At 37.4% G+C, this 26,636-nt stretch overlaps 1 protein-coding gene across 1 annotated transcript in view; it reads left to right on the top strand.

Annotated features, from left to right (window-relative positions):
- LOC120353064 (protein amalgam-like) overlaps positions 1-26,636 on the top strand; it is a gene marked incomplete in the record, with an annotated part of 512,682 nt that overhangs the window by 432,730 nt on the left and 53,316 nt on the right. Inside the window, 1 exon segment of the mRNA XM_039435585.1 lies at positions 20,694-20,842. Within this exon segment, the coding sequence (XP_039291519.1) occupies positions 20,694-20,842 (149 nt within the window).

Here is a 26,636-nt window from a genome sequence, read left to right on the forward strand (position 1 = left end):
ATTCAGACTCAAAATTGAGGATATTTGGAACTGGAATAAAAAGTACACATGAAAATTTCATAGAATGGTCAGGTTAGAAGTCTGTCCTGAGGGCTGATCACTAGCCTAATCCTTGATCAGTCCTGGGCCTATTAACTTATTTATTTATTTACATTAATGGACAAATTGAAACATAAGCTTACAGCTTTGATCGCATAGACAAATTAATCAATAAACCAAATTAATGGGCACCGTTTAAGTATAAGCAAAGTTTTGCTGCCTAACTTTTGTGTTTTCGGATAGGAGAATATTAAACTGTTAGTCACAGGTGAAGTATAATGTTTTTGAGGGTCATTGATGGCTCAAAATACATACATTATCCAGAAAAGTGCCATTTCTACACTTGCTGATGACTTCTTGTAGAGGAAGTATTATTATAATAATTGAATCTCATATATCTTTATAATATTCATTCTATTGTCATCCAGACTGAATTTGAAATAATTCTGTTGTGGAATGGTTGCAATATTTATTATCAGCATTAAAAATACTAAAGATTTGCACAAACAAACATTTTATTTGGTGTAGGACAAGTTCACCGTCTATTACTAACTTTTCACATTCTATGGTAACTGAAGGAAAAATTTAATGTGCAATACATGCGCAAAGTTTCTTTGCTGCACTCAAGAAACCATCAATCCATCAAACGTAAACGTTTCTTTCGGTGCAGCAAAGTGGCACTTTGCGCACTAGTTGCACAAATAACTATTGATGAGCTGTTTTTTGATCACCTTCCTTAGTGAGCGGCTGGAAGGGGTACTCTAACCCACACACACACACACACACACACACACACACACACACACACACACACACACAAAAGAGCATAGAGTAAAACCGTCTAGTTAAGCCCTCCTCCCCTTGATTCACACCACGACAGCCGCACTGAACCGGCGCTGGCTGTCGACCAGCCTAATATGAACTTGCAGTGAGTTCCATAATCTAATCGCACTAACATGGAATGACTTATTATATAGCTTAGTTCTGTGAATTGGAACGGACAATGAGCAAGCTCCAAGACGCGTTCCACCCCTGCCAACATCACCCATGAAGCGAAACCCCGCTGCCAAGTAATTGAGAGACCGAGATTTCAAGAGTTTGAAGAGGAACATGAGTGCATGGAGACTCCTGTACTCGTGCAATCTTAGAAGTTTGAGCTGTTCAAAGTACTGTGCAATATGTTCGTCTCGTCGTAAACCAAAGATTAAGCGCACACAGGGAGAGAGAGAGAGAGAGAGATAGAGTGGGAGTGAGAGAGAAAGAGCAAGTTTCAATTATTTATTCATTCCTATGGCTTTCATCAGCAAAGAGATCCTTTCGGATGTTCTGCCTTGCCGTATTACCCAATGTCATTTCCTATCAACACTCAAGTTTATAGGTTATGTCTTTGGTTCTTCATGTTTTCTCACTAAAAATTTGCACTTTCACTTACTAGGTTTTCATTTCATGAATTTTAAAATCAGGGAAACTATTTTCAAACATAAATTCACATTTAAGAAGCAAACAAATATAACATTTTCGCCACACTGCACAGAAAGCAGCTGTTTCCCAGTCCCTACGTAGATCTGAAAGACATTGTTTGCAGACGACTCTCGTCTGACGTCAGAACAGGTTTCTTTCTGGCCTAGGCCGGAAAGCGTACCTTTTCCAGCCGCTAACATGGGACTAAGAAAGGTGATCAAAAAAAAGCTGATCAAAAAACTTTTTATTATTTGTGTTCATTATTCAATAATTGAAACATTCATAATAATATCATCTTATTGTCATTTGAAAGAATAAAAAAGTATAAACTCAACCTCCCACATAATTGAATATCATCTTTTAGGTTATTCAGACAAATCAGAATAAAAAATACTTGGACAATATCACCATTATAAATTATACAGAGTTTGTGAAAATAAAAATATTTATTGATTATCAAAACAATACTATTATTATATTAATGATAATAATTAATTATTAAAACATACTTTTATTATATCAATAATAATAATATTATTGAACATATTTGTCAATAATTATCAGAACAATATTATTGAGGTTGAGTGGAATCAGGTAGAAAGCAATAATAGAACAGAGATGTTCTTTTTTGAATTTCTATCATAATATTATTTTGTTATTTCCGATGATTACAACATATGTTAGAATATCACATGTCAAATAAATATTATCTCATTTCCATATGGCACTCACCTTACCATTTTCATAACCTTACTTAATAGGATCCTTTTTCATCCTTTGAAACCCTTAGAGGCAGAATATCTAGAAATCCGTTCTTAGTGCGCGTCTAGCATGTTTGAAGAATATTTTTGCAAAGCTTCAAGTCTTTAGGACAATTAGTTTGAGCTGTAGTGTGATTTTACATCAAAATTTTCGAAAAATTCCCTCTCCTGGACCCCCTGTGCTCCTGATCGAAATTTTTCTGCATAGATCTAATTTTTTTTCGTAGCTGAACAAAAAAGTTCCTCATGACTTTGCTGTGCAATGAGCGGTTAAAAAGTACAACATTTTTGGGGGGCCCCAGCTCCCTCAGGGGGGCAAATTTCTGAAAATCCTTTCTTAGTGGATGTTTTCAGGCTACCATAAACAATCGCGCAAAATTTCAAGTTTTTAGGCTCAGTAGTTTGGGCTGTGGTGTGATTTCAGTCTGTAGGGGCCTTTTATAAGTATAGAGATTATAGACATAATACCGCGATTCACGATACATAATTATATAGATTAAGATTATTACAGTCGTTATGAGATTATCTCTCTATGATTTTTGTGAGATCGGACACGATCAGCTGTTATTCAAGGTCATTTTACAGCCCTAGGGCCGTAAAGTTTTACCGGCCTGGTCGGAAAACAATCACTTTCGGCCTCCATATGACGCACGTGAACCAGCTCATTACATCCAAGTGTGGCGAAAATGCATTTGTGATATAATAACTATAGATAATTATATTGTTATGCATCTACATGAATTGGCGGAGCTTTGGACATATCAATGTCCATTCTTTGGAAATACTATAAAAATATCCTTCCCACTTACTCTCTCAGGAGGAGGAGGAAGAGGAGGAGGAGGAGGAGGAGGAGTAAGAGGAGGAGGAGAAGAAGGAAGAGGAGAAGGTTGAAGATAAGGAGATGAAAGCGGAGGTGGAGGATGAAGACAAGGATGATGTGTAGTGTAGGAGGAGAAGGATGAGAAGAATGAGGAAGAGGAGGAGGAGGAGGAGGATGAAGAACAGGTGGAGGAGGAGGAAGAAGAAGAGGAGGAGAAGGATGATGATGAAAAAAGGTGAAAGTAATAGGGGCGGGAAAAAAGTCGAAAAGAACTGCATGACCTAAAAAATGAGTATACATTTGGAGAAAGCAGCTAGGGTGGTTCATATAAGACTGGGCGAATTGAATGGCTGGGAAGGTTGGTATGAGAAGGGATGCTAAAGTTTTTTCTAGAGAAAGGTTTAAGTTTGGTGGTGGGGAGGGGAAATGGCCGAAAGTTGAGAATGTTGTTTTGTCTTGGTTGGGGTTTGTTGTAGAATGAGAAAGAGTGAGTGGGAGAGAGATAGAAAGTGAGACAGAGTGAGGAAGATAGAGAAAGAAGCAAGAGAGCAAGAGAAAAGAAAAGTTAATTATAGAGAAAGAGGTAGATAGATAGATAAATGACTTTTATTTACACTTTACAATAAAAGTGATGTGGGCGAAATTGAGGCAATAGAAGCCCCCTCTTCCATTTAACCCACGATGATAAGTTACATAAAAATAATAATATACATTACAATTTGAAATTGAATGATAATTAAGAATTATAAGGACACAACTAAATCAATTCACTTCAAATTGAATAAATTAAGAGGAAAAATAAAGAGAAAACTGAAAGCAAGAAATCTTAATAGTGAATAAATCTCACTCACACAAGACATTCACACACACGCGCACACACACACACATGCAAACACACACACATACACATACACACACACACACACACACACAAACACACACACACACACACTTCAATTATGTGGGAGGTTGAGATTATACTTTTTTATTCTTTCAAATAACAATAAGTTGATATTATTGTAAACGGAGGGGGGGGGTTGTTTCTACTCTTCTATAATTATTTGCTAAAGTTTACCACTATCAAATCATCTAACGGTGTTTGAATCCTTGATTGGTTGGGAGCTTTTAGTGGATTCGTTCATTCAAATACACAGATTATCATCATTAATCGTCACCTATTCTAGCAGCTAGCAGCTAAGAGTCAGGAACTTCAATGAAAAATACTAATAAAATTTAACTTCAGGTTTATTGAACTCTAAGTAAATAGAAAGAATTAATAAAAGTCAGGTAACATGTCAAATTTTCAAACAGAACAAAGTGATTCAGCAATTGATTCACAAAAAATATATTCAATTCCAAACTACACATTTTGGGAACCTGCTAACTTGCTGCATTTAAATTTGGGCCTCGGTCATTCTATGAAACTAAATTTTGAGCTTAATAAGAAAAACAACAAAAGTTCAGCACTCACCATTTTAACAATATTCAAACTTGGACTCTTCAGAAACACTCACATACGCTTTAATAAAACTCACTATACTTGAACTCACACACACAAATAATTTCCTGATTCTACTCCTACTAACTATATAAAATTTGGTTCCCTATTCAACTAGATAAAAATTACTGATAACTGAAAACTTAACAATTTGTCCCTCTGAATGGGAAATGGGCCCATTCAGAGGACCGAGGCTCGCACACCGTTACATGTTTTCCCAGTTACGTCTCAATTCGAACTGTGGCCTTTTTACTAAAAATTATTCCCCCTCCACGAGCGTTGAGCATAACTTCCAGTGGAAAAGCCAAAGCTGCAAAAAGGTCAATGCTCGTACAATTTTCAAATACAGTGGCTTTTTCGACATGAAATTGAAACTGCAATTGAAAAATGCACGAAAATTGCTTTAGTTTTGACAACTGAGCAACAAGTTATCAAATTCAAACAAGACAGAGTCAATTCTCACACTAAAAACGCAGGGTTCAACAAACAGTAAAATCAAAGTTCATTTCAGTTCAAAAACCTGAAAGATAATATAAGATACACACAAACAACTACAATACTACCCTCTCAATATCACACTATTACATTATTATAAATGTTTCAATTATTGAATAATGAACACAAATAATGAAAAGTTTTTTTCCTACAGTTACCCGAAAATTGCTCATTCCCGCATCAATTATAGTACGCAAAATACCTTATTCCCACATCCAGTGCAGGAATGTAGATTTGAGTGCGGCAAAGACTTTGTCGCACTCCAAATTTGCAACATAACAACACAAAATAGTCAACACGCTTTATGACGGTAGAGTGCGGCAAAGTAAAAGAAATGTTTGTTAACCTGAATATGTGCTGGCTAGAAATTTTTGTAAAACAGCTGATTATTACCGTGGAATATTGAATAACGAACAGTAAATAAACAAGAAGTTTTGATAGTATTCAATATCAGTATTTTATTTCTATTCATTTGAGTGCGGCAAAGACTTTGTCGCACTCCAAATTTGCAACATAACAACACAAAATAGTCAACACGCTTTATGACGGTAGAGTGCGGCAAAGTAAAAGAAATGCTTGTTAACCTGAATATGTGCTGGCTAGAAATTTTTGTAAAACAGCTGATTATTACCGTGGAATATTGAATAACGAACAGTAAATAAACAAGAAGTTTTGATAGTATTCAATATCAGTATTTTATTTCTATTTTTATTGTGTATAATATATCATTCAGACTCAAAATTGAGGATATTTGGAACTGGAATAAAAAGTACACATGAAAATTTCATAGAATGGTCAGGTTAGAAGTCTGTCCTGAGGGCTGATCACTAGCCTAATCCTTGATCAGTCCTGGGCCTATTAACTTATTTATTTATTTACATTAATGGACAAATTGAAACATAAGCTTACAGCTTTGATCGCATAGACAAATTAATCAATAAACCAAATTAATGGGCACCGTTTAAGTATAAGCAAAGTTTTGCTGCCTAACTTTTGTGTTTTCGGATAGGAGAATATTAAACTGTTAGTCACAGGTGAAGTATAATGTTTTTGAGGGTCATTGATGGCTCAAAATACATACATTATCCAGAAAAGTGCCATTTCTACACTTGCTGATGACTTCTTGTAGAGGAAGTATTATTATAATAATTGAATCTCATATATCTTTATAATATTCATTCTATTGTCATCCAGACTGAATTTGAAATAATTCTGTTGTGGAATGGTTGCAATATTTATTATCAGCATTAAAAATACTAAAGATTTGCACAAACAAACATTTTATTTGGTGTAGGACAAGTTCACCGTCTATTACTAACTTTTCACATTCTATGGTAACTGAAGGAAAAATTTAATGTGCAATACATGCGCAAAGTTTCTTTGCTGCACTCAAGAAACCATCAATCCATCAAACGTAAACGTTTCTTTCGGTGCAGCAAAGTGGCACTTTGCGCACTAGTTGCACAAATAACTATTGATGAGCTGTTTTTTGATCACCTTCCTTAGTGAGCGGCTGGAAGGGGTACTCTAACCCACACACACACACACACACACACACACACACACACACACACACACACACACACACACACACACACACACACACACACACACACACACACACACACACACACACACACACACACACACACACACACACACACACACACACACACACACACACAAAAGAGCATAGAGTAAAACCGTCTAGTTAAGCCCTCCTCCCCTTGATTCACACCACGACAGCCGCACTGAACCGGCGCTGGCTGTCGACCAGCCTAATATGAACTTGCAGTGAGTTCCATAATCTAATCGCACTAACATGGAATGACTTATTATATAGCTTAGTTCTGTGAATTGGAACGGACAATGAGCAAGCTCCAAGACGCGTTCCACCACTGCCAACATCACCCATGAAGCGAAACCCCGCTGCCAAGTAATTGAGAGACCGAGATTTCAAGAGTTTGAAGAGGAACATGAGTGCATGGAGACTCCTGTACTCGTGCAATCTTAGAAGTTTGAGCTGTTCAAAGTACTGTGCAATATGTTCGTCTCGTCGTAAACCAAAGATTAAGCGCACACAGGGAGAGAGAGAGAGAGAGAGATAGAGTGGGAGTGAGAGAGAAAGAGCAAGTTTCAATTATTATTCATTCCTATGGCTTTCATCAGCAAAGAGATCCTTTCGGATGTTCTGCCTTGCCGTATTACCCGATGTCATTTCCTATCAACACTCAAGTTTATAGGTTATGTCTTTGGTTCTTCATGTTTTCTCACTAAAAATTTGCACTTTCACTTACTAGGTTTTCATTTCATGAATTTTAAAATCAGGGAAACTATTTTCAAACATAAATTCACATTTAAGAAGCAAACAATATAACATTTTCGCCACACTGCACAGAAAGCAGCTGTTTCCCAGTCCCTACGTAGATCTGAAAGACATTGTTTGCAGACGACTCTCGTCTGACGTCAGAACAGGTTTCTTTCTGGCCTAGGCCGGAAAGCGTACCTTTTCCAGCCGCTAACATGGGACTAAGAAAGGTGATCAAAAAAAAGCTGATCAAAAAACTTTTTATTATTTGTGTTCATTATTCAATAATTGAAACATTCATAATAATATCATCTTATTGTCATTTGAAAGAATAAAAAAGTATAAACTCAACCTCCCACATAATTGAATATCATCTTTTAGGTTATTCAGACAAATCAGAATAAAAAATACTTGGACAATATCCTGATATTCAGATTATCTCATATTTGCTAGAGCTATCACCTTCCACTTCTGCTTTCGGAAGTGCTCAGTAAACAACTATTCTCATATATATATATATTGTTTATTATCGTGTATGGCGATAAATAGCGTTCGCACCACGGGCAAAAATGTTTTTCCGGCTCTCAATCTTTTCTAGTCCTCGGCCTACGGCCTCGGACTTGAAAACCGATTTCGGGCCGGGAAAATCTCATTTTCGCCCCACTTGGATGTAATGAGCTGGTTTTCGTGCGTCATATGGAGGCCGAAAATGATTGTTTTCTGACCAGGCCGGTCAGAAAAAAGTTTTACGGCTGTAAAATAACCTTGAAGTCAGCTGATTCTGATTTGATGTGAACGTGTTTACAAAATTGAATAAGTATTCTGCAATAAGATACTATCATTTTATTTGGATGAGTAAAATACAGATAAGATATATATTATAAACTATTCAAATTCGATTCTCAGAATAGGATAGAACTTCTAACCTAGACTTCCAAAGGCAAAGACAACAAGCATTGTTGACGTTGACATTCAGATTGGCCAAATTTTAAGTGTGCTAAAACAGCTGATCAAAAAACTTTTCATTATTTGTGTTTATTATTCAAGAATCAAAACATTTATAATAATATCATCTTATTGTCATTTGGAAGAATAAAGAGTATAAACTCAACCTCTTACATAATTGAACATAATCTTTTAGGTTATTTAGACAAATCAGAATAAAAAATAGAAATACTTGGACAATATTTCCTGATATTCAGATTACCTCAGATTTGCTAGAGCTATGACCTTCCTGTTTTGCTTTCGGAAGTGCCTAATAAACAATTATTCTCATATTTATATTGTTTATTTTTCTGTGTGGCGGAAAATAACGTTCTCACCATGGGCAAAAATGTTTTTCCGGCTCTCAATCTTTTCTAGTCCTCGGCCTACGGCCTCGGTTCGAATTATACTATTTGATGGTGATATTAAACTGAAAAATCCATATTACAAATTTTTCCTTGACAGCCAAAAAACATTGAAAAAGAGCAAATGAGAGTGAATGAGGGAGTGGGAGACAGTAGGAAAGAGAGAGAGGAAGATGAAGTGAATGGAAGTGAATCAGAGAGAGTAGGGGTGAGAAAGAGATTGATTAGTTGATTATTTGCCTCTATTAGGTTGGAGTTGGAACTCCTAGTCCTCTCTGTCACACAACCCTGTAGACAGAGAGAGTGTGAGAGAGATAGAGTGTGTGAGAGACAAAATGAGAGTGTGCGTGTGAGAGAGAGAGAAAAAAATGAGTGATAGAGAAGGTGCAATGGAAGAGACAGAGCAAGGGAGATAGAGATGAGAAGAGCGAGAGAGAGAGAGGGATTGATTGATTATTCGCCTTTAGTCGGGACTTGTAGTCCTCTCTGCCACACAATCCTCAAGAGAGAGAGAGAGAGAGGATGGGAGATTGAAATTATGTGACGGGGGAAAAAGTGTGTGACAGAGAGAGAGATAGAGAGAGAGGGTGGGTGAGAGAGGAGTGTAAGTGTGTGAGGGGGGAAAAAGTGTGAAAAAGAGATTGATTGATTGAGTACTTTATCTATGTAGATTACAATATATACTGGCTTATACACTGATATACAATAGTTTACAATACAGAAAAATTATAGATGAATTTAGAAAATATAAATTAAGAAAATAACTATTGAGCTGTATATGATATGAAAAAAGCAATTTGTAATAACTATAGATAAAATAGATAATATTGTTATGCATCTACATAAATTGGCGGAGATTTGGACATATCAATGTCCATTCTTCGGAAAGAATATTCGAAGTATCCTTCCCACTAACTCTCTACCAGAGAGAGTGATAGAGAGAGAGAGAGAGTGAGAGTGGGAGAGATTAACACGAGATTGATTATTTGCGTTTATTAGATTGCAGTTAGGACTCCAGGCCCTCTCTGCCACACAACTATAAAGAGAGAGAGAGAGGAGAGAGAGAGAGAGAGAGAGAGAGAGAGAGAATGATTGAGAGAGTGGGGTGGGAGTTAGTGAAAGAAATAGGAAGAGAAAGTGAGATAGACAAATTGAGAGGGTGGGAGAGTGTAAGAGGAAGTAAGAGAGGGTGATAGCAAATAGAGAGTGAGTGAGAGTAAGACGGATTGAGAGAGAGTGTGAGAGAAAAAGACCGATTGAAAGAGAGTGTGAGAGAAGAAGTCGGATTTAGAGAGAGAGGGTGAGAGAAAAGGACGGATTGAGAGGGAGTGATAGGGAAAGACGGATTGAGAGAGAGAGAGGGTGAGAGAAAAAGACGGATTGAAAGAGAGTGTGAGAGAAAAAGTCGGATTGAGAGATTGATTGATTGATTGATTATATGCCTTTATTAGGGCGGAATTAGGACTCCTGGTCCTCTCTGCCACACAACCCTTTACAAAAGAAGAAAAATTTACATAAGAACAGAAAAAAAAATAGATTACATATTATGTAATAAGATTACATAAGATTAATATATAAGTAAATAAAACTATTAATCAAAATACAATAACATAATATAATAAAAGATGATTTTAAACTTTATAAACTTTATACAATTGGAAACAATATTTCAAATTCCACTAGATAAATCTATAGGAAAACCTATCAGAAATGAAGATATAATCGAGTTGCCATTCACTCACACATGCACACAAAACAACCCTAAAAATAAAGATTTTACAAAGTATAATAATTATCAAAACAATATATTAAGATGAAATATTTTTGTATCTGTAGTTAAATTCATGTAGATTGATACAATGTAAATAGACAATAAAAATAAAGCTGAACCCGACCCAAGCCTAATCTGCGCCACAGATCCCAGCCAATTCAATACTGCCGCGCCAAACAGAGCTCGATCGCCAATACTCTTCACAGTTGGAGGCAACAGATTCCAGATCCGACAAGCTGATACATGGAATGATTTATTATACATAGATGTTCTATGATTTGGAATAACCAATAGTTGGGAGCCCTGCCTGGTACCTCTCACACTACGATCTCAATAAAAACAATTTATGTGCCAAATAACCTGGGTTTTTACATGCAAAAGGTCATGAAGCAGCATCAGAATGTGGTACTCCCTCATTTTCTTGAGTTTTGGCACATGTAGTTGCTGGAAAAATGGGGTGATATGATCATCTCTTCTTAGATTGAAGATGAACCGGATGCAATAGTTCTGAGCCCTCTGCAGTCGCTCAGACAAGGCCACAGTCATGTCATTGATCACAATGTCACCGTAAGAGAAGTATGGGAAAATCAATGACTTAACCAGCATCACTTTCACATGAAAGTGAAAGAGAAGTGAAAGAGAGAGGGTGAGAGAAAAAGACGGATTGAAAGAGAGTGTGAGGGAAAAAGACGGATTGAAAGAGAGAGAGGGTGTGAGAAAAGGACGGATTGAGAGGGAGAGATAGGGAAAGTTGAATTGAGAGAGAGAGAGAGAGAGAGGTTGAGAGAAAAAGACGGATTGAGAGAGAGTGAGAAATGTACGGTTGAAGGGTTGAAAACATTTGTTTGGGGGAAGTTTGCCAGAGCTTCAGTTGTGTAGAGCTTGCAAGTTAAGACACGTTGCATCTGAAGACAATTTGTCTGGCAGAGTGGAACTCAATTCAAAATTGTTGGCATACCTAATACTGCATATTATACAGGGTGTTCCAAAGCCATCCACAGCTGACATTCGAAAGTGTATGCCGTTATAGTGTGGAGAGAGTTGCAGGATCATGAAGAGGGAGAAGGAAAAGAATCAAATGGGAAGAAGGAGAAGAAAGAAGAGGAAGAAAAGAAGAAGAAGGAGGAAGAGGATAAGGAGAAGGAGAATGATAGAGAAGACTGTGGTGAAGAAGGGGCGGAAGGGAAGGAAGAAGAGGATGAAGAAGATGAGAGAAAGGGTGAAGAGGAGGAGAGAGAGGAGGAGGAGGAGGAGGAGGGGCAACAGGAGGATGAGGAGAAGGAGGTGAAGGAGGAGGAGATGGAAAAGGGGAATGATAAAGAAGATTGTTGTGAGGAAGGGGAGGGAGATTGATTGATTGATTGAGTACTTTATTTATGTAGATTACAATATACTGGCTTATACACTTATATACAATAGCTTACAATACAGCAAAATTATAGATGAATTTACATAATATAGACTAAGAAAATAATTATTGAACTGTATATGATATGAAAAAGTAATTTGTAATATAATAATTATAGATATTATATTGTTATGCATCTACATAAATTGGCGGAGCTTTGGACATATCAATGTCCATTCTTCGGAAAGAATATTAAAAATATCCTCCCCACTAACTCTCTACCAAAGGTGAGGAGGTGGAAGGAAAGGAAGAAGATGATGAGAAAATGGAGGTGGATGAGGAGGAGTGGTAGCGGGAGGATGAGGAGAAGAAGGTGAAAAAGGAGGAGATGAAGAAGGAGAATGATAAAGAAGCTTGTGATAAGGAAGGGTGGAAGGGGAGGAAGAAGAGGAAGAAGGAGATGAGAAAAAGGAGGAAGAGGAGGAGAAGGATAAGAAGGGTTGGTAGCAGGAGGATGACGAGAAGGAGGTGAAGATGAGGAGATGAAAAAGGAGAAAGATGAAGAGGATTGTGGTGTGGAAGGGGAGGAAGAGGAGGAAGAAGAGGAAGAAAAGGAAGAAAAGGAAGAAGAGGAAGAAGAGGAAGAAGAGGAAGAAGAGGAAGAAGAGGAAGAAGAGGAAGAAGAGGAAGACGATGATAAGAAAATGGAGGATGATGAGGAGGAGGAGTAGCAGGAGGATGAGGAGAACAAGGTGAATAAGGAGGAGATGAAGAAGGAGAATGATAAAGACGATTGCGGAGAGGAAGAGGAGGAAAAGAGGAAGAAGAAGATGAGAAAAAGGAAGAAGAGGAGGAAGAAGATGGGAAAAAGGAGGAAGAGGAGGAAGAATAGGAAAAAGAGGACGATGGGGAAGAAGAGGGGGAAATGAAGTAGTGGAATGGAAATGACGAATGAGGAGTGGGTGAATAATGAGAAGGAGGTGATGGAATAGGAGAATGATGGAGAGGAAAGAGGAGAGGGAATATGATGAGGAGAGGATGATGAGGAAGAGGAAAAGGAAAAGTAGGGGAATGGAGAGGATGTTGATGAGGAGGAGGAAGAGTGACAGAGATTGAAGAGGAAGTGGATGAGAATGTTTGAGAAAATGAAAATGAGGTAAAAGAGGAAGATTATGGAGAGAAGGGTGAAGAGAAAGAGGACCAAGAGAAGAAAGAATGGGAAGATGAGAAACATGAGGAAGAGGAAGAAGAATAAAAAGAATAGGAAAGAGAAGAAGAAGAAGAAGAAAAAGAAGAAGGAGAGGAAGAAGAAGAAGAAGAAGAAGAAGAAGAAGAAGAAAAAGAAGAAGAAGAAGAAGAAGGGAAGGATGATGATGATGAAGAATAAGAAGAAAATGATGATGATGGAGAAGAATCCGAAGACGAGGAAGAAGGAGAAGAAGAAGAAAGCGAGAATGTTGTAAAGTTCAAACTTTCAGTTGGCCATGCCTTGCTTGATTCATGAATGATTGTTGTTGGCTTAGGGCAGCTGTCCGTTTTCAAAACACTTTTTGGTTGTCGTTGTGAACCGACGCAGTCCATTGGACTCGCTAATTCAACACCATAATGTAAGAGATTTTGACCGAGCTTAACATATTTTTCGCCACACTGCACAGAAAGCAGCTGTTTTCCAGTCCCTACGTAGATCTGAAAGACCTTGTTTGCAGACGACTCTCGTCTGACATCAGAAAAGGGTTTCTTTCCGGCCTAGGCCGGAAAACGTACTCTTTCTAGCCGCTAACATGGAAGTCCGTAGTTAATAAGTCATCCTCTAGATTGGGCAAGTGTCCATTTTCTTCATCGAAGTCGCCATGATTTCAGTTCGAGTTTCAAATCAAACTAATTCAGCATTTGCTTCGCAATCATTTTTAATCAATTAGTTATTGTTGATTAGCGCATTCCAAATTTTCGAAAATGCTTGAAGATGACAACGCCCGTGATATTCCAAATGAAATTTCAAAAGAATCTGAGATCCTGACTGCAAATCTTCTATCACTAAAATCAAGAGATAGGTACGATAACAAGTATTCTTAATTTTGTATTCTTTATTTATTTTGTCAGCAATACCTGTAGTGTGACGAAAAATATCGTTCGCACCACAGGAAAAAATGTTTTTCCGGCTCTCAAGCTTTACTAGTCCTCGGCCTAGGACCTCGAACTTGAAAACCGATTTCGAGCCGGAAAAATCTCATTTTCTGCTCTAGGTGCCAAATATACTATTTACTGAGGACTGGCGAGTCGTTGTCCGTCTGGGGGTGTGTATGTTCGATGATCAGTTCCGATCCCTACTTCTTCTTCATCTTCTTCTTCTTCTTCTTCTTATTCGTCTTCCACTTCTCCTTCTTTCTCCCCTATTCTTCTTCTTCATCTTCTTTTTCTTCTTCTTCTTCTTTTTCCTCTTCTCCTTCTTCTTCTTCCTCTCCTCCTTCTTTTTCTTCTTCTTCTTCTCCTTCTTCTTCTCATTTTCCTTCTTCTACTCCTTCTTCTCCTTCTTCTTTCCCTTTTCCTTCTCCTTCTCAACGCCTGAAACCGTTCATCATATAAAAACCCTCAACATTTTCTTCTTATTCTTGTTCTTCTAATTCTCCTCCTCCTTCTCCTTCTTCTCCTCCTCCTCTTTCTCATCCTTCTACTTTTTCCTCATCCTCTTCTTCTCCTACTTCTTTTTTCCCAACCACTATTTCTTTACGCACTTTTCTCTCTTTCTGCACTTTTGGAGTTCATCTGTCTCTGTCTGGCGGCTAACGCTCTCCATTTGTTGTGGAAATTACGAGCAGCCTGCAGATAAATTGCTCCCAGCCAAAAATTCCGGCCGATTTATCTCCTCCTTCACCTTCCTCTCTTTGTCTTTCTCTCCTCCTTCTCTTTGTCTTCATCTCCTCCTCCACTTACGTTTCATTGCTCATTCATTCAGGTTTTTCCAACTCCAGTCATTTCTCACGGAAAACGTAAACTTTTCATTGGAACGATTTGGAGAGGATACTAGCATGGAGAAATGATAAAATATTAGAAGCATTTAAGCTATAGTGAGTGTATCATGATGTTGTATGATCGAGCTGGCATTGGCAGTGTGTTTTTAACATGGCCCAAGGGTGGCTGGTGTATCTATATAATATATAAAAGCGAAATGGCATTCACTCACACATATTTTCATCATATGTTGGGACGATCCAGTCGGGGGTCCAGACTAAACGTCTGGCTAAACGGATATGGCGAGCGAAGCGAGCCTGACGGCTTGTAATATTATATTCCCAGGAATAGCTCTGATTGAAGAAGCAGTACCCAATCAATTTTTCCGCGATAAATCAGGACCTCCTAAATAGGTATTTGGGAGGTACCTACTGGATAAATTGGTATCTAGGAGGTCCTGGATAAATGCATTCCAATCTTCAACTTGGTGTTATTAGGATATCCTATTCCACCCTCTAGGTTTCCTAATAATTGCGAAGTATTGCTACAACGCGGACTAGCTACAGTCGGATATGGGTCGGGGTCAGTAGCCGTACTGACAGGTGGAGATACCGGACCTACACTTCTCCCTCTATCCTGATTCTTTACCCTCTGCTTCTTTCGCGAGATTTTTACTTTCAGGGGAAGAGTGTTTACCCGTGGCGTTACTGGCCGATTCGACCCTCGGCCTTTGGAATACAGGGTGGGTGTAAAGGGATATTAAGATAACCCTACACAAGGAGACGGATCTGACTATCAGATCCCTACCAATAATTCTATTTATAAAGGTAGTACGCAATCTGAACCAACTGCGAATTGACGGCGAGCAAGCTGTACCTGCAATCCCGGGATGCGGTTTTTCTATGGGGTTTAAGGTGAGGGCTATGGAGTAACGGTATGGCGGAACTATGGAGTTGTTAGTGATATTTAAGATACCGTCAAATAGAGCACGGTATAGGGTGTAAGCTATAGAGAGTAGGGTGCAGGGTATGAGGTATACGGTATAGGGAACAGAGAATCAATAATAAGATTATTATTCTCTACAGCAAATAAATATCTGCTCAATAATCCGCAATCTGAGAATTGCGCTCTAGCTCTCAGCAAGCTGGACCTGCTAGCTAAATACAGTATATCAATTTCAATTATGTGGTAATTAAAGTTTAGAGGATAAGGTTTCGGGTGTCGGATTTCTGAATCGCGAGCCTGCAGCTGCGAAAGGATTTTCAGCAATTCTGAAACTGCTAAACAGGATTTCCGCGCTAATCTGGTGACTGCGCGCCGGTTATTAAGGGCCAATCTGTGACTGCCCTTAAGGGTATGGGAATCGCTCTCAATCGTCCGAAACGCTTTTGAATTAATAGTCAGTATGTCGACTATCATGAGAGGATAGAAAAGATTTTCCACAGACACAGTCTGTAGAATAATATCGGGAAGACAACAGTCTGTCGTTGTCAGGGTAGGAAAGGATTCTTCCAGGATTTTCCACAAGAAAAATATCGAGTCAGAGACTCCTAATTCAGGAAAAGATTTCAATAGACTTTTCCAAGTAATTGCCAGTCTAAGGACTACCACGAGATCGATCTCTAATTTGCAACTGAGATCACGGGAAAATTCGTGAATTTTCCAAAGGTAAAGCCAGCAAATAATATTTGCTATTAAAGAAGACAGGTTTCTAAGAATTTTAGAAAGGATTCGCGGGTCTGAAAACCCGCGACTAGGACGATCTCGAATCTGAAACTGAGATCAGGAAGGATTTTAACACAGGAAGAATTAAGAGAAAGAAAGAGAAAGGATGCCGCAGTCTAAAAACTTCGGCGAGGAAGTCCTCAAGCTGTACCTGAGAGCTAGAAGGACTTTAGTGAAGGGAAAGTTGAGAGGAAGAAAGAGAAAGGACGTCGCAGTCTACCAACTTCGACAAGGATGAACTCAAGCTGTACCTGAGTTCTCTAGGAAATGATTGGAATTTTCCTACTAGGAATTACAGCAAGTCAGAAACTGCTAAGAAAAGTTAAAATACTGGGCCACTCTATAGTATGAAAACCAAGCAAGGAAAACTTACTATAAATGATAATAATTTCTCTGCAGGGACAAAAATTAATCGAGAAAACTATTCTCAAAAGGAACAGGGATTCTCCCACAAGAATAAAAATTAATTGAGAAAAACTATTCTTAAAAAGGACAGGGATTTCCCTACAAGAATAAAAATTCAATGGAGGAAAATTACTCTTTAAACTAAAGGCCATTTTACTACAGAGAAGGAAAAATATACGGACTACCAGTCCTGACATACAATTACCTGAATCGACGTGGATACTGATACGGAGAATAGCGAACCGATTCCCACTTCCCATATTATGATTAAAAACGTCGTGAAGCGACAGAGTCGAGGCTTATAAATTAAGTACACAAAAATAATCTGCTATAAGAGCCCAGCTAAATTCCCCACTCAACTATTTGTAGCACAAACTTGAGATCCCTTACAGGTTTCAAAACCAAGGATAACTCGTTCACCCCCAGTGATACGAATTTAGGAAAAATAACTGACAAGAAAGAAAATCCCCCAGGAGAATCCACCTTCAAATACAGTCGGCAATTCGACATACAATATTCCATTCACTAAAATACAGAATAGAATATTAACCCTCTAGTACACCACTATTAGGAGCGCCGCTCGGAACGCAGCCGTACACCAACCCGTTCACCGAACTACTGCCTCTCTCCCAGGTCTTCTTGAAGCAGTACGGGGTCGCTGAAAATTAGGAGGCCGGGGAAAAAAGATTGCCGACCAATGGGAGTCTGAAAAGACGATCACGCCACTGGTCATGTGACGGGGTTTGACTCAGCTGCTCCTGATGTTAAGGGTGCAGCTAATGATGACAATACTGCTGATTCATATAGTAGATTAGGCCGGTAAACAATATTTCTATTCCAGAAATTTCATGAAGAACAATACCAACCCGACTCGGTAGCCGCTTATCGTTGTGATGATACGGCTGCTGCTGCTGCAATACTAAATACGAGAACGCTCAGAGTGGTAAACAAGATCTGGAAATATCTGGTTAAATGAATCCGCTGCTGATGATTTAAAGGGGTTGACGGCGATGGTGATAATGCATATACACAACTACAAATCCAACAAAATATATCCGGCAGTCGACCCTATTCTTATTCTAAAATAGAATAAATTTGCTAATTTTACACTAGACGACGGCTCTCTATCCGTCACAAAAATTCACTTTGTGACAGTGTCAACCTAACAAAGTCAACTCAACTTAATGCCAACCTGACAAAATTTTTAATTTAGTGATCAGAACAACTGTTACGAAGAGGTACTCTCTCTAGATTATAGATCTATATTAACATATGGTATGGACATTTTTCAATAATTATAATTTCAAGATATTGGAATAAGAAGAATATACATGCTAAAAGACGAACTTTCAACCCTTAAAAACCACCCTTAGAGTTAAAATATCGCCAAAAGATTTCTCAGTGCGCCTCTAAAGGGCAAACTGAACATACCTACTAAATTTGAACGTTTTTGGTCCGGTAGATTTTTAGTTCTGCGAGTGAGTGAGTGAGTGAGTGAGTCAGTCAGTCAGTCAGTCAGTGAGTGTCATTTCGCTTTTATATATATAGATTCGACAAAAAATATATATTTCCCAAATGATAAAATAATACATTTTCATTATTGAGTGAAATATATTGTTCATAGAATATATCTCTACATTATTAGAGAACGATCTGGCATCGTTGCGGTGCTGGAGAAGGATAGCATTATCTGCTTTGTCGAATGATAGACGAGTATTGCAATATAAATGTTAATACACTGAAACATAAAATGTTTCCTCCACTCACAGATCAGAGAAATCACTCATCTTCAAATGCTTATAACTCAAGAATGGGAGTGAATTCCCCCCAATGTGATGACATATTATTGTTCCTCTCGTCAGGTACTATCATTCCTGACAGTTCAAGCGATTCTAATTTCTGACCATTTTTGCGAAATCCTTGATGTTCTATTCACTATATAATCGAATACTGCCATTATAACGTGGACCTCACCAAACTGACAATATCTGGATAGCTGGGCTCATGGATCAGCTGAGTGCATCTTCTGAAATTGTTTCAAGGTTGAAGGATTAAAAGAAAAATCAATTTTTCTGTTGAATTTTGAAACATCGCGAAGTTATGTTTCTATTTCAAATATGATCATCAATCTTGATCAATTATGAATAATATTACCTTTCAAACTCTTACGGCTTCTTTATCTTTCAGGTCGTGTTTATATTTTACAGCTGACTATAGGGGAATGTGGGGTTGCCCCGGGGGAATAGGGGTAAGGAGGTAGCCCCGGTAAGCCGGTCTGTATGCCACCCTATGTATTTGAGCTCGTTGCTAACCACGCTAGATGCTTGGTGTGAAGAAGAACTAATTTTTAGCTTGGCATCAGTCAGCCATTAATCTCTGATGTGCTAGTTTGTTGCCAAGTGTCAACTGGTTTTTACTTTCCTTGCCCTGTAACCATAGGTAAGGAAGGTATAAAAATTAAGAAAATAATTTTCTTTCCGAAAAAAATTAAGGTACCCCAATTTCCTAATTTCTATACGTTTCAAGGTCCCCTGAGTCCAAAAAAGTGGTTTTTGGGTATTGGTCTGTATGTGTGTGTGTGTCTGTGTGTGTGTGTGTGTGTGTGTGTGTGTGTGTGTGTGTGTGTGTGTGTGTGTGTGTGTGTGTGTGTGTGGTGTGTGTGTGTGTGTGTGTGTGTGTGTGTATGAGTGTATGTGCGTCTGTGTACACGATATCTCATCTCCCAACCAACAGAATGACTTGAAATTTGGAACTTAAGGTCCTTACACTATAAGGATCCGACACGAACATTTTCGATCAAATGCGATTCAAGATGGCGGCTAAAATTGCGAAAATGTTGTCAAAAACAGGGGTTTTCGCGATTTTCTCGAAAACGGCTCCAACGATTTCGATCAAATTCATACCTAGGAAAGATAAGCTCTATCAACTGCCACAAGTCTTATTTCTGTAAAAATTTCAGGAGCACTGCACCATCTATGCAATATTTAATTTTAGATTCCCAATTATCAGGCTTCAGATACAAATTGAACAAAAATTTTCAAGTTTAAAACATTGAGCTTAAAGATCTCTACATTTTAGTAACATTTTCACCCAAAATTGAAAATAAGCTCGAAATTCAAAAAAATAAGATTATTCAATTGCAAACTGTTGGCAACTGTTGGCAACTGTTGATTCTATTGAATCATTCACTATAAAGAGATAGCAGACTACATGTGTCTGCAGCGCTATTGTCCTGTCACCAGCTGGCTCAGATCTTAGAAAAGTAGACGAGATGCGTGGGAACACTAGCGTCAGTAGATCAATTTTCTTAATGGCAAAGAAAGTTGTGTGAGTGCACCACACCAGATTTTTACCTTTTAAACCCTTACGGCTTCTTTATCTCTCAGGTCGTGTTTATATTTTACAGCTGGCTATACGTCAGCTTATGAATTTCGGGGATGAAATATTTTGATTTCCCACAGACGCACTCACTCACTCACTTTCATTATCCACAGACGACGAAAGTCTCAGCTGTTTTTCCAAGGATGAATTAGCCTTTCAATGTCGTTCAGCGAGTTTCCCCAGGGATGAGACCCAGTGCAATCGGATTTTTATATCATAAACCTACTATGCTCCAAATTTCGTGAAAATCGTTTTCGAGATCCGTTGGACATAAATACCTACATAACCAAATAACCATATATATAAATAATCAATGGATAAATATATACAGGAATTGCTCGCTTAATATAATAGGATTGAATATATATGATTTTATGTTGCAGTGACCGTTGCCGAATAGAAGAAACGAAGAATGCGTACATGTTGCAAACTAAACTGATCATCACCGATGTGTCGAGCCAGGACTTTGGAGATTATCACTGCACTGCCGAAACTAATGGGACGAGGCTCACAAAAATGGTTCGGCTACATGGTGAGCTATTTTCACTTTTCCCAATTCTACTCTCTCATCGGAACGATCAAAAATGCTCGATATTGTGGATTAATTTTTTATTTGTTTCATTGGGCCATATGAATAAAGTTGAATATTTGCTTATACTTCAAAAATAAGAAGCATATGTTTCATTTTCTATGGATAACGTGAGCAAAAGCTTTTGCATATACTCATCAAAAAATAGTTTGAGCATTTGCTCGGAAGTAATAGTACTTTACGTGACAAGTCCGGTAACAATAATTTACCACATAAGTATGATTGTTTCTGCCCGAAACGTAGTTGAGGGCAGAATTATCATACGAATACGGTAAATACGTTACCGTGCAAGTTACGTACTATATCTTTTGTCATACTTATCTGAGAAAGAATAATATTGCTGAGAAACAGAAACCATTACCTGCTGCTGCTCGAGCTACTGCATTCTATAAACATGACCTAGCCCGTAGCGCCTAGTTCATAGCAGACAGACCCTTCGAGCTCAAATAAAATAATAAAGGCCTTAATTATAAGATTTCAGATAAGTTCTTATAACTTGGAACTCCTTAAATGAGTTCTTTAATTATTTGAGTTAGTAGCCTATATTAATTACTCAGATGTTATTGGGAATCAGTAGAGTCTCAACATACTCGACTGTAAAGAGAACATATTATCTCTTTACAGTATAGTATGCTGTAATGAAAATCACATGTTTCCTTGTTCTGCAAACAGCTGTTTACCGGCTTGATCTAATGCATGGAAAACAGCTGCAATTGAGTACGTATGACAAAAAAGCTTATACTCAAAATTGTATGAATAAGCTGGAGCATTTGCTCAATTTTTGAAGCAAAAGTGATTCTAGTCTAGAGCAGCTTTTCACCTTTTGCTCATAGTAAAATGGCTCAACTAATTCGTGTGAGGAAGAAGAAACTAAACCAGATACAATCACATCAATAGTTGAGAACTTTGAAACTCTTTTTAGATTCAACCATGATCACCATTATTCTTACAAAAGATGCCTATCGGATATAAAGATAGCCATCACAGAATAGAAAATAGGCATTCAAGAAGATGATAGTGTAGACAATTATAAGATGGCTATTGAGATTATAAGATTATGCTGAAGATTATTATAGAGATAAATTTCCTCACGCTATTACTTCAGAACCAGACTAATCTAAAATTCGATTCATAGATAGGGAACAGAGGAGACGACCAGACACAAGCGGTGTCTATACTTGCATATTTAGCGCTTACGTGAGTAGATCATTCTAACCTTCCACTATAAAAACAAAGTAATGTGAACCAACTGATGAAAAATCATTAAAATACGTGAGCATTTGCTCCGGAGTTCAGGAGCATAAGTTAAGAGTAGAAGGTGAAGCATAAGTTATTCATATAAAAATGAGCAAATGCTCATGCTCATTAGGGTGAGCTCATGAGCAATAATCAAGATGAAATATTTTGTTAATTACTTATTAATTCTACATTGTTGAAATACGATCTGGCAACAGAGCAAAACGAGAAAGAGATAGCGCTATCAGTTTTGTTGAATCATAGATAAAGATAGCAATACCATTTCTAAATGGCACTGCCATTACAACTTGGACCTCACTTTACAATGAAAATGAAAATCATTACTTTTAACACTATTTTTTTCATTGATCGAGGATATTGTTATAATAATTTTGATCATTCAGTGAATCATCTGTAATAATATAAGCAAAAGGTTACTACCTACTAACTAGTAGCTCAGTGAACAAGTAGACCTTATGAAGTTTTCTCATTCACAAGTATCTGATGTCTCCTGTTTGAAATTTTAACAAACTCAGTTCACGTTTGAATTTGTATTCCATATTAATCATCCAGTTCCGTGATAATCTTTCCATTTGATGAAAATATTTGAAAATTAATTTTTTCAATAAATATATTATAATTTCTTCAGCTTTATTAATGAACTAAATGTTCATTAAATTATTTTTTATCACGTATTAAATTATTTTATTATTATTTATTTATATATAATTATATAATATATAATATTATATTATATTATTATATATTATATTATAATTTATATAATTAATTATATTTGATTATATATAATTATTTTGTTTTTTCAATTGTGAGAATATTGATACTGATGAGCACGCATGATAATACCATGAATGCAAAACGAAATATTGAAATCATAGAGCTACAGAAATAGACACGGCTTTTCCAGACATCTGTGTAAAACATTCAATGAATAATTCACTTGTCAGCTGATTGATTATTAATAATTCTATAGTCTGATTAATCCTATCTTCAGAATAGATTGTATTTATATAGTGATAAGGAGGAATTCGTTTCCTTTTCATATTATCCTTAAAATGCAAAATTCAAAAAGCCTTGTGTATACATCGATGCGCAGTTGGAAATAGTTATTCGTGCAACTAGTGCGCAAAGTGACAGTTTGCTGCACCGAAAGAAACGTTCAGGCACGAGCTGTAGGCGAGTGCGGAATAATGGTTTCTTGAGTGCAGCAAACAAACTTTGCAAACGTATTTCACATTAAATTTTTCCCACAGCTACCATTGAATATGAAAAGTGGGTAATTATGAGTAAAATTCCCTGAAATCCAACAAAAAATTTTTTCTGTGTAATAATTAGTAATATGAAACCTTAATTTATTTAAAATTTAATTATAATTAAATTATAATGATAAGTAATTCAATAAAAAATTTATCTGACTTCTTGAAGGGGGTTTATCTTATGTAAGCATTGAAATGACTATTATCAAGGCACATAATGGCAAGGCAATGCTATTCTTCACTGCCATATTATAGCATGGACCTCACTATACCACAGTTAGTGTTACCAACTTAATTTTGATTTTCCTGCACTGGTGCTCCATATAACCTACTAATTATTTTTCCTACAGTTACCTTGAAAAGTGACGATTCCTGCACTGATTACAGAACGCAAAGATTCACTTTTCCGCTCTAGTGTGGGGAAAAATTTTTCTGCACTCCAGATTTACAACATGGCAACACAAAATAGTTGGTGGGTTATATGGAGCATTAGTGCACGGAAACAAAAATTAAGTTGGTAACAATGACTGTGGTTAGATTTAGATGAGAATCATTTCAATGGCTACCCTACATTTATGATAAAATCCCAATCTAGAAATCCAAAACAAGAATAATGTTTATCTAAATCATAATTGAATAATAACTTCTCATCATTTAATAATAAATAATGTTGATTTTCTATTGACAGTGATAATTATTTCAACTCCAAGCAATGAGAAATGTAGCAAACACACATTTTGAAATTCGAATTTTCAGGTTAAATAATTACCGTTCGAAATCCATGTCAATAAAATTAATAAAATAACAGAATATACTACAATAACATATTTTCTGTTGTCTATGTTATTTTAAAAATATTTTTTAGTTTACTTATAGTATTTTTCGGTAATTCTAGTTAATCATAATTATTGAGAATATCTGAATACTGTTTTTAGCTGGATGAAAGAACGAAGTTAGGTACGATTCTTCCCGCTATTGGCATTAAAATGCGAATTTTTTGTTTTATCTGTATTTTTTCTGATTCTTGAATGAATAAAAATGAGAACTTTTGCTGAGAATTTTCAACTTCAATTGGATTATTAATTTTTGAATGAATTAAGGTTGTTATTAATAACAGCATCACACACACAAACATTTGATGGATTTCAGCCATCATTTTATCCATAATTACCCACTTTTCATATTCAATGGTAACTGTAGGAAAAATTTAATGTGAAATACATGCACAAAGTTCCTCTGCTGCACTCAAGAAGCCATTCCGCCCTCGCCTACGGCTCGGGCATAAACGTTTCTTTCGGTGCAGCAAACTGTCACTTTGCGCACTAGTTGCACAAAATAATAACTATTGTGTTGTCACTTTGCGCACTAGAGCAGAAAAGTGATTCTTTGCAGCCTGCGATCAGTGCAGAAATGGTCACTTTTCAAGGTATCTGTAGGAAAAGGAATATACCTGCCAAATCTTTTCGAATTCTATCAATGCTCTTGCCCGTAAATGCGTTACATACATACATACAGACAGACAAGAGAAAATCCGAGTTAAAACATAGACCTCACTACATACAGTCAATGGCGATACAGCTCATTCAGAGCCTTGGCCTCATTCAAAAAGCCTCTACATTCATAATTATCCATCGACAGCCTTACGTCACCATCCCCTGACACCCACCTTCCTAATGTAGTCCTCCACACGCTTTCTCGGACGTCTTCTCAGCCTTCTCCCTGCTGGGTTGTTATGTCGTCCTCCACACGCTTTCTCGGACGTCCTCTCAGCCTACTCCCTCCTGGGTTGTTCCTGAAGACCGTTCTTACAACTCTCTAGTCACTCATCTTTCTGTCGTGTCCCAGCCACTCAAACGCCCAAGTTTTATAATAGAATTTGGAATTCGCTGACTCCATGTTAAACTGCTGTATGAATCAGAACTGCTTTAATCATATGTTATTGATTCAAAGGGCGCGTCAGCGAATTCCAAGTTAGCCAATTCTATCTATCCGTTTTATCTCGTCGACAATTTGACATTTCTGGTAAATATCACGCAGCTCTATAGTGAGGTCCGCGTTTTAATAGCAGTGTTCGATTAGCAATGGTATTGCCATCCTTGACAATCATTCAACAAAGCGGATAGAGCTATCTCTCTCTCGCTTAGCCATGTTGCCAGATCCTCTTCCAACTATGTACAATTGTTAATTAATTAACGGAATATAATTGACCGAACGAAGTGAGATTCAAGTCGACGGTTTGGCTTTTCTCTTAATGTTTGAATGTTTATATATTTATATGTTGCGCATTTACGGCGAAACGCGGTAATAGATTTTCATGAAATTTGACAGGTATGTTCCTTTTTTAATTGCGCGTCGACGTATATACAAGGTTTTTGGAAATTTTACATTTCAAGGATAATATAAAAGGAAAAAGGAGCCTCCTCCATACGCCAATATTAGAGTAAAAATCAGACTATAGAATTATTCATCACTAGCCGTCAGGCTCGCTTCGCTCGCCATATCCGTCTAGCCAGGGGGCTCCGCCCCCTGGACCCCCGACTGTGCCAGGGCCCCGACTGGATCGTCCAGGAATGAGATCAGCAGGCTCGCTTCGCTCGCCTGCATTTTTCATTTGGGCATTTTTATCATATGTTAGGACAATCCAGTCGGGGGTCCAGACTAAACGGCTGGCTAAACGGATATGGCGAGCGAAGTGAGCCTGACTGCTAGTAATATAATATTCCCAGGATTGAAGTAGCAGTGCCCAATCAATTTTTCCGCGATAAATGCATTTAAATCTTCAACTTGGTGCCAACCTAACAAAGTCAACTCAACTTAATGCCAACCTGACAAAATTATTAATTTAGTTACCAGTTAACAACTGTTTCGAAGAGGTACTCTATCTAGATTATAGTTCTATAGTAACATATGATATGGAAATTTCAATTATAATTAAGAGATTGGGAAAAGAAGAATATACATGCTAAAAGACGAACTTTGAACCCTTAAAAACAATCCTTAGAGTTAAAATATTGCCAAAAGATTTCTTAGTGCGCCTCTAAAGGGCCAACTAAACATACCTACCAAATTTGAACGTTTTTGGTCCGGTAGATTTTAAGTTATGCGAGTGAGTGAGTGAGTGAGTGAGTGAGTCAGTCAGTCAGTGAGTGAGTGCCATTTCGCTTTTATATATATAGATAAATCAGCTGACAAGTGATTACACAGATGTGTGGAGAAGCCAGTCT

Source organism: Nilaparvata lugens, chromosome 9 (assembly GCF_014356525.2).
Source record: "Nilaparvata lugens isolate BPH chromosome 9, ASM1435652v1, whole genome shotgun sequence".
NCBI classification, from domain to species: domain Eukaryota; kingdom Metazoa; phylum Arthropoda; class Insecta; order Hemiptera; family Delphacidae; genus Nilaparvata; species Nilaparvata lugens.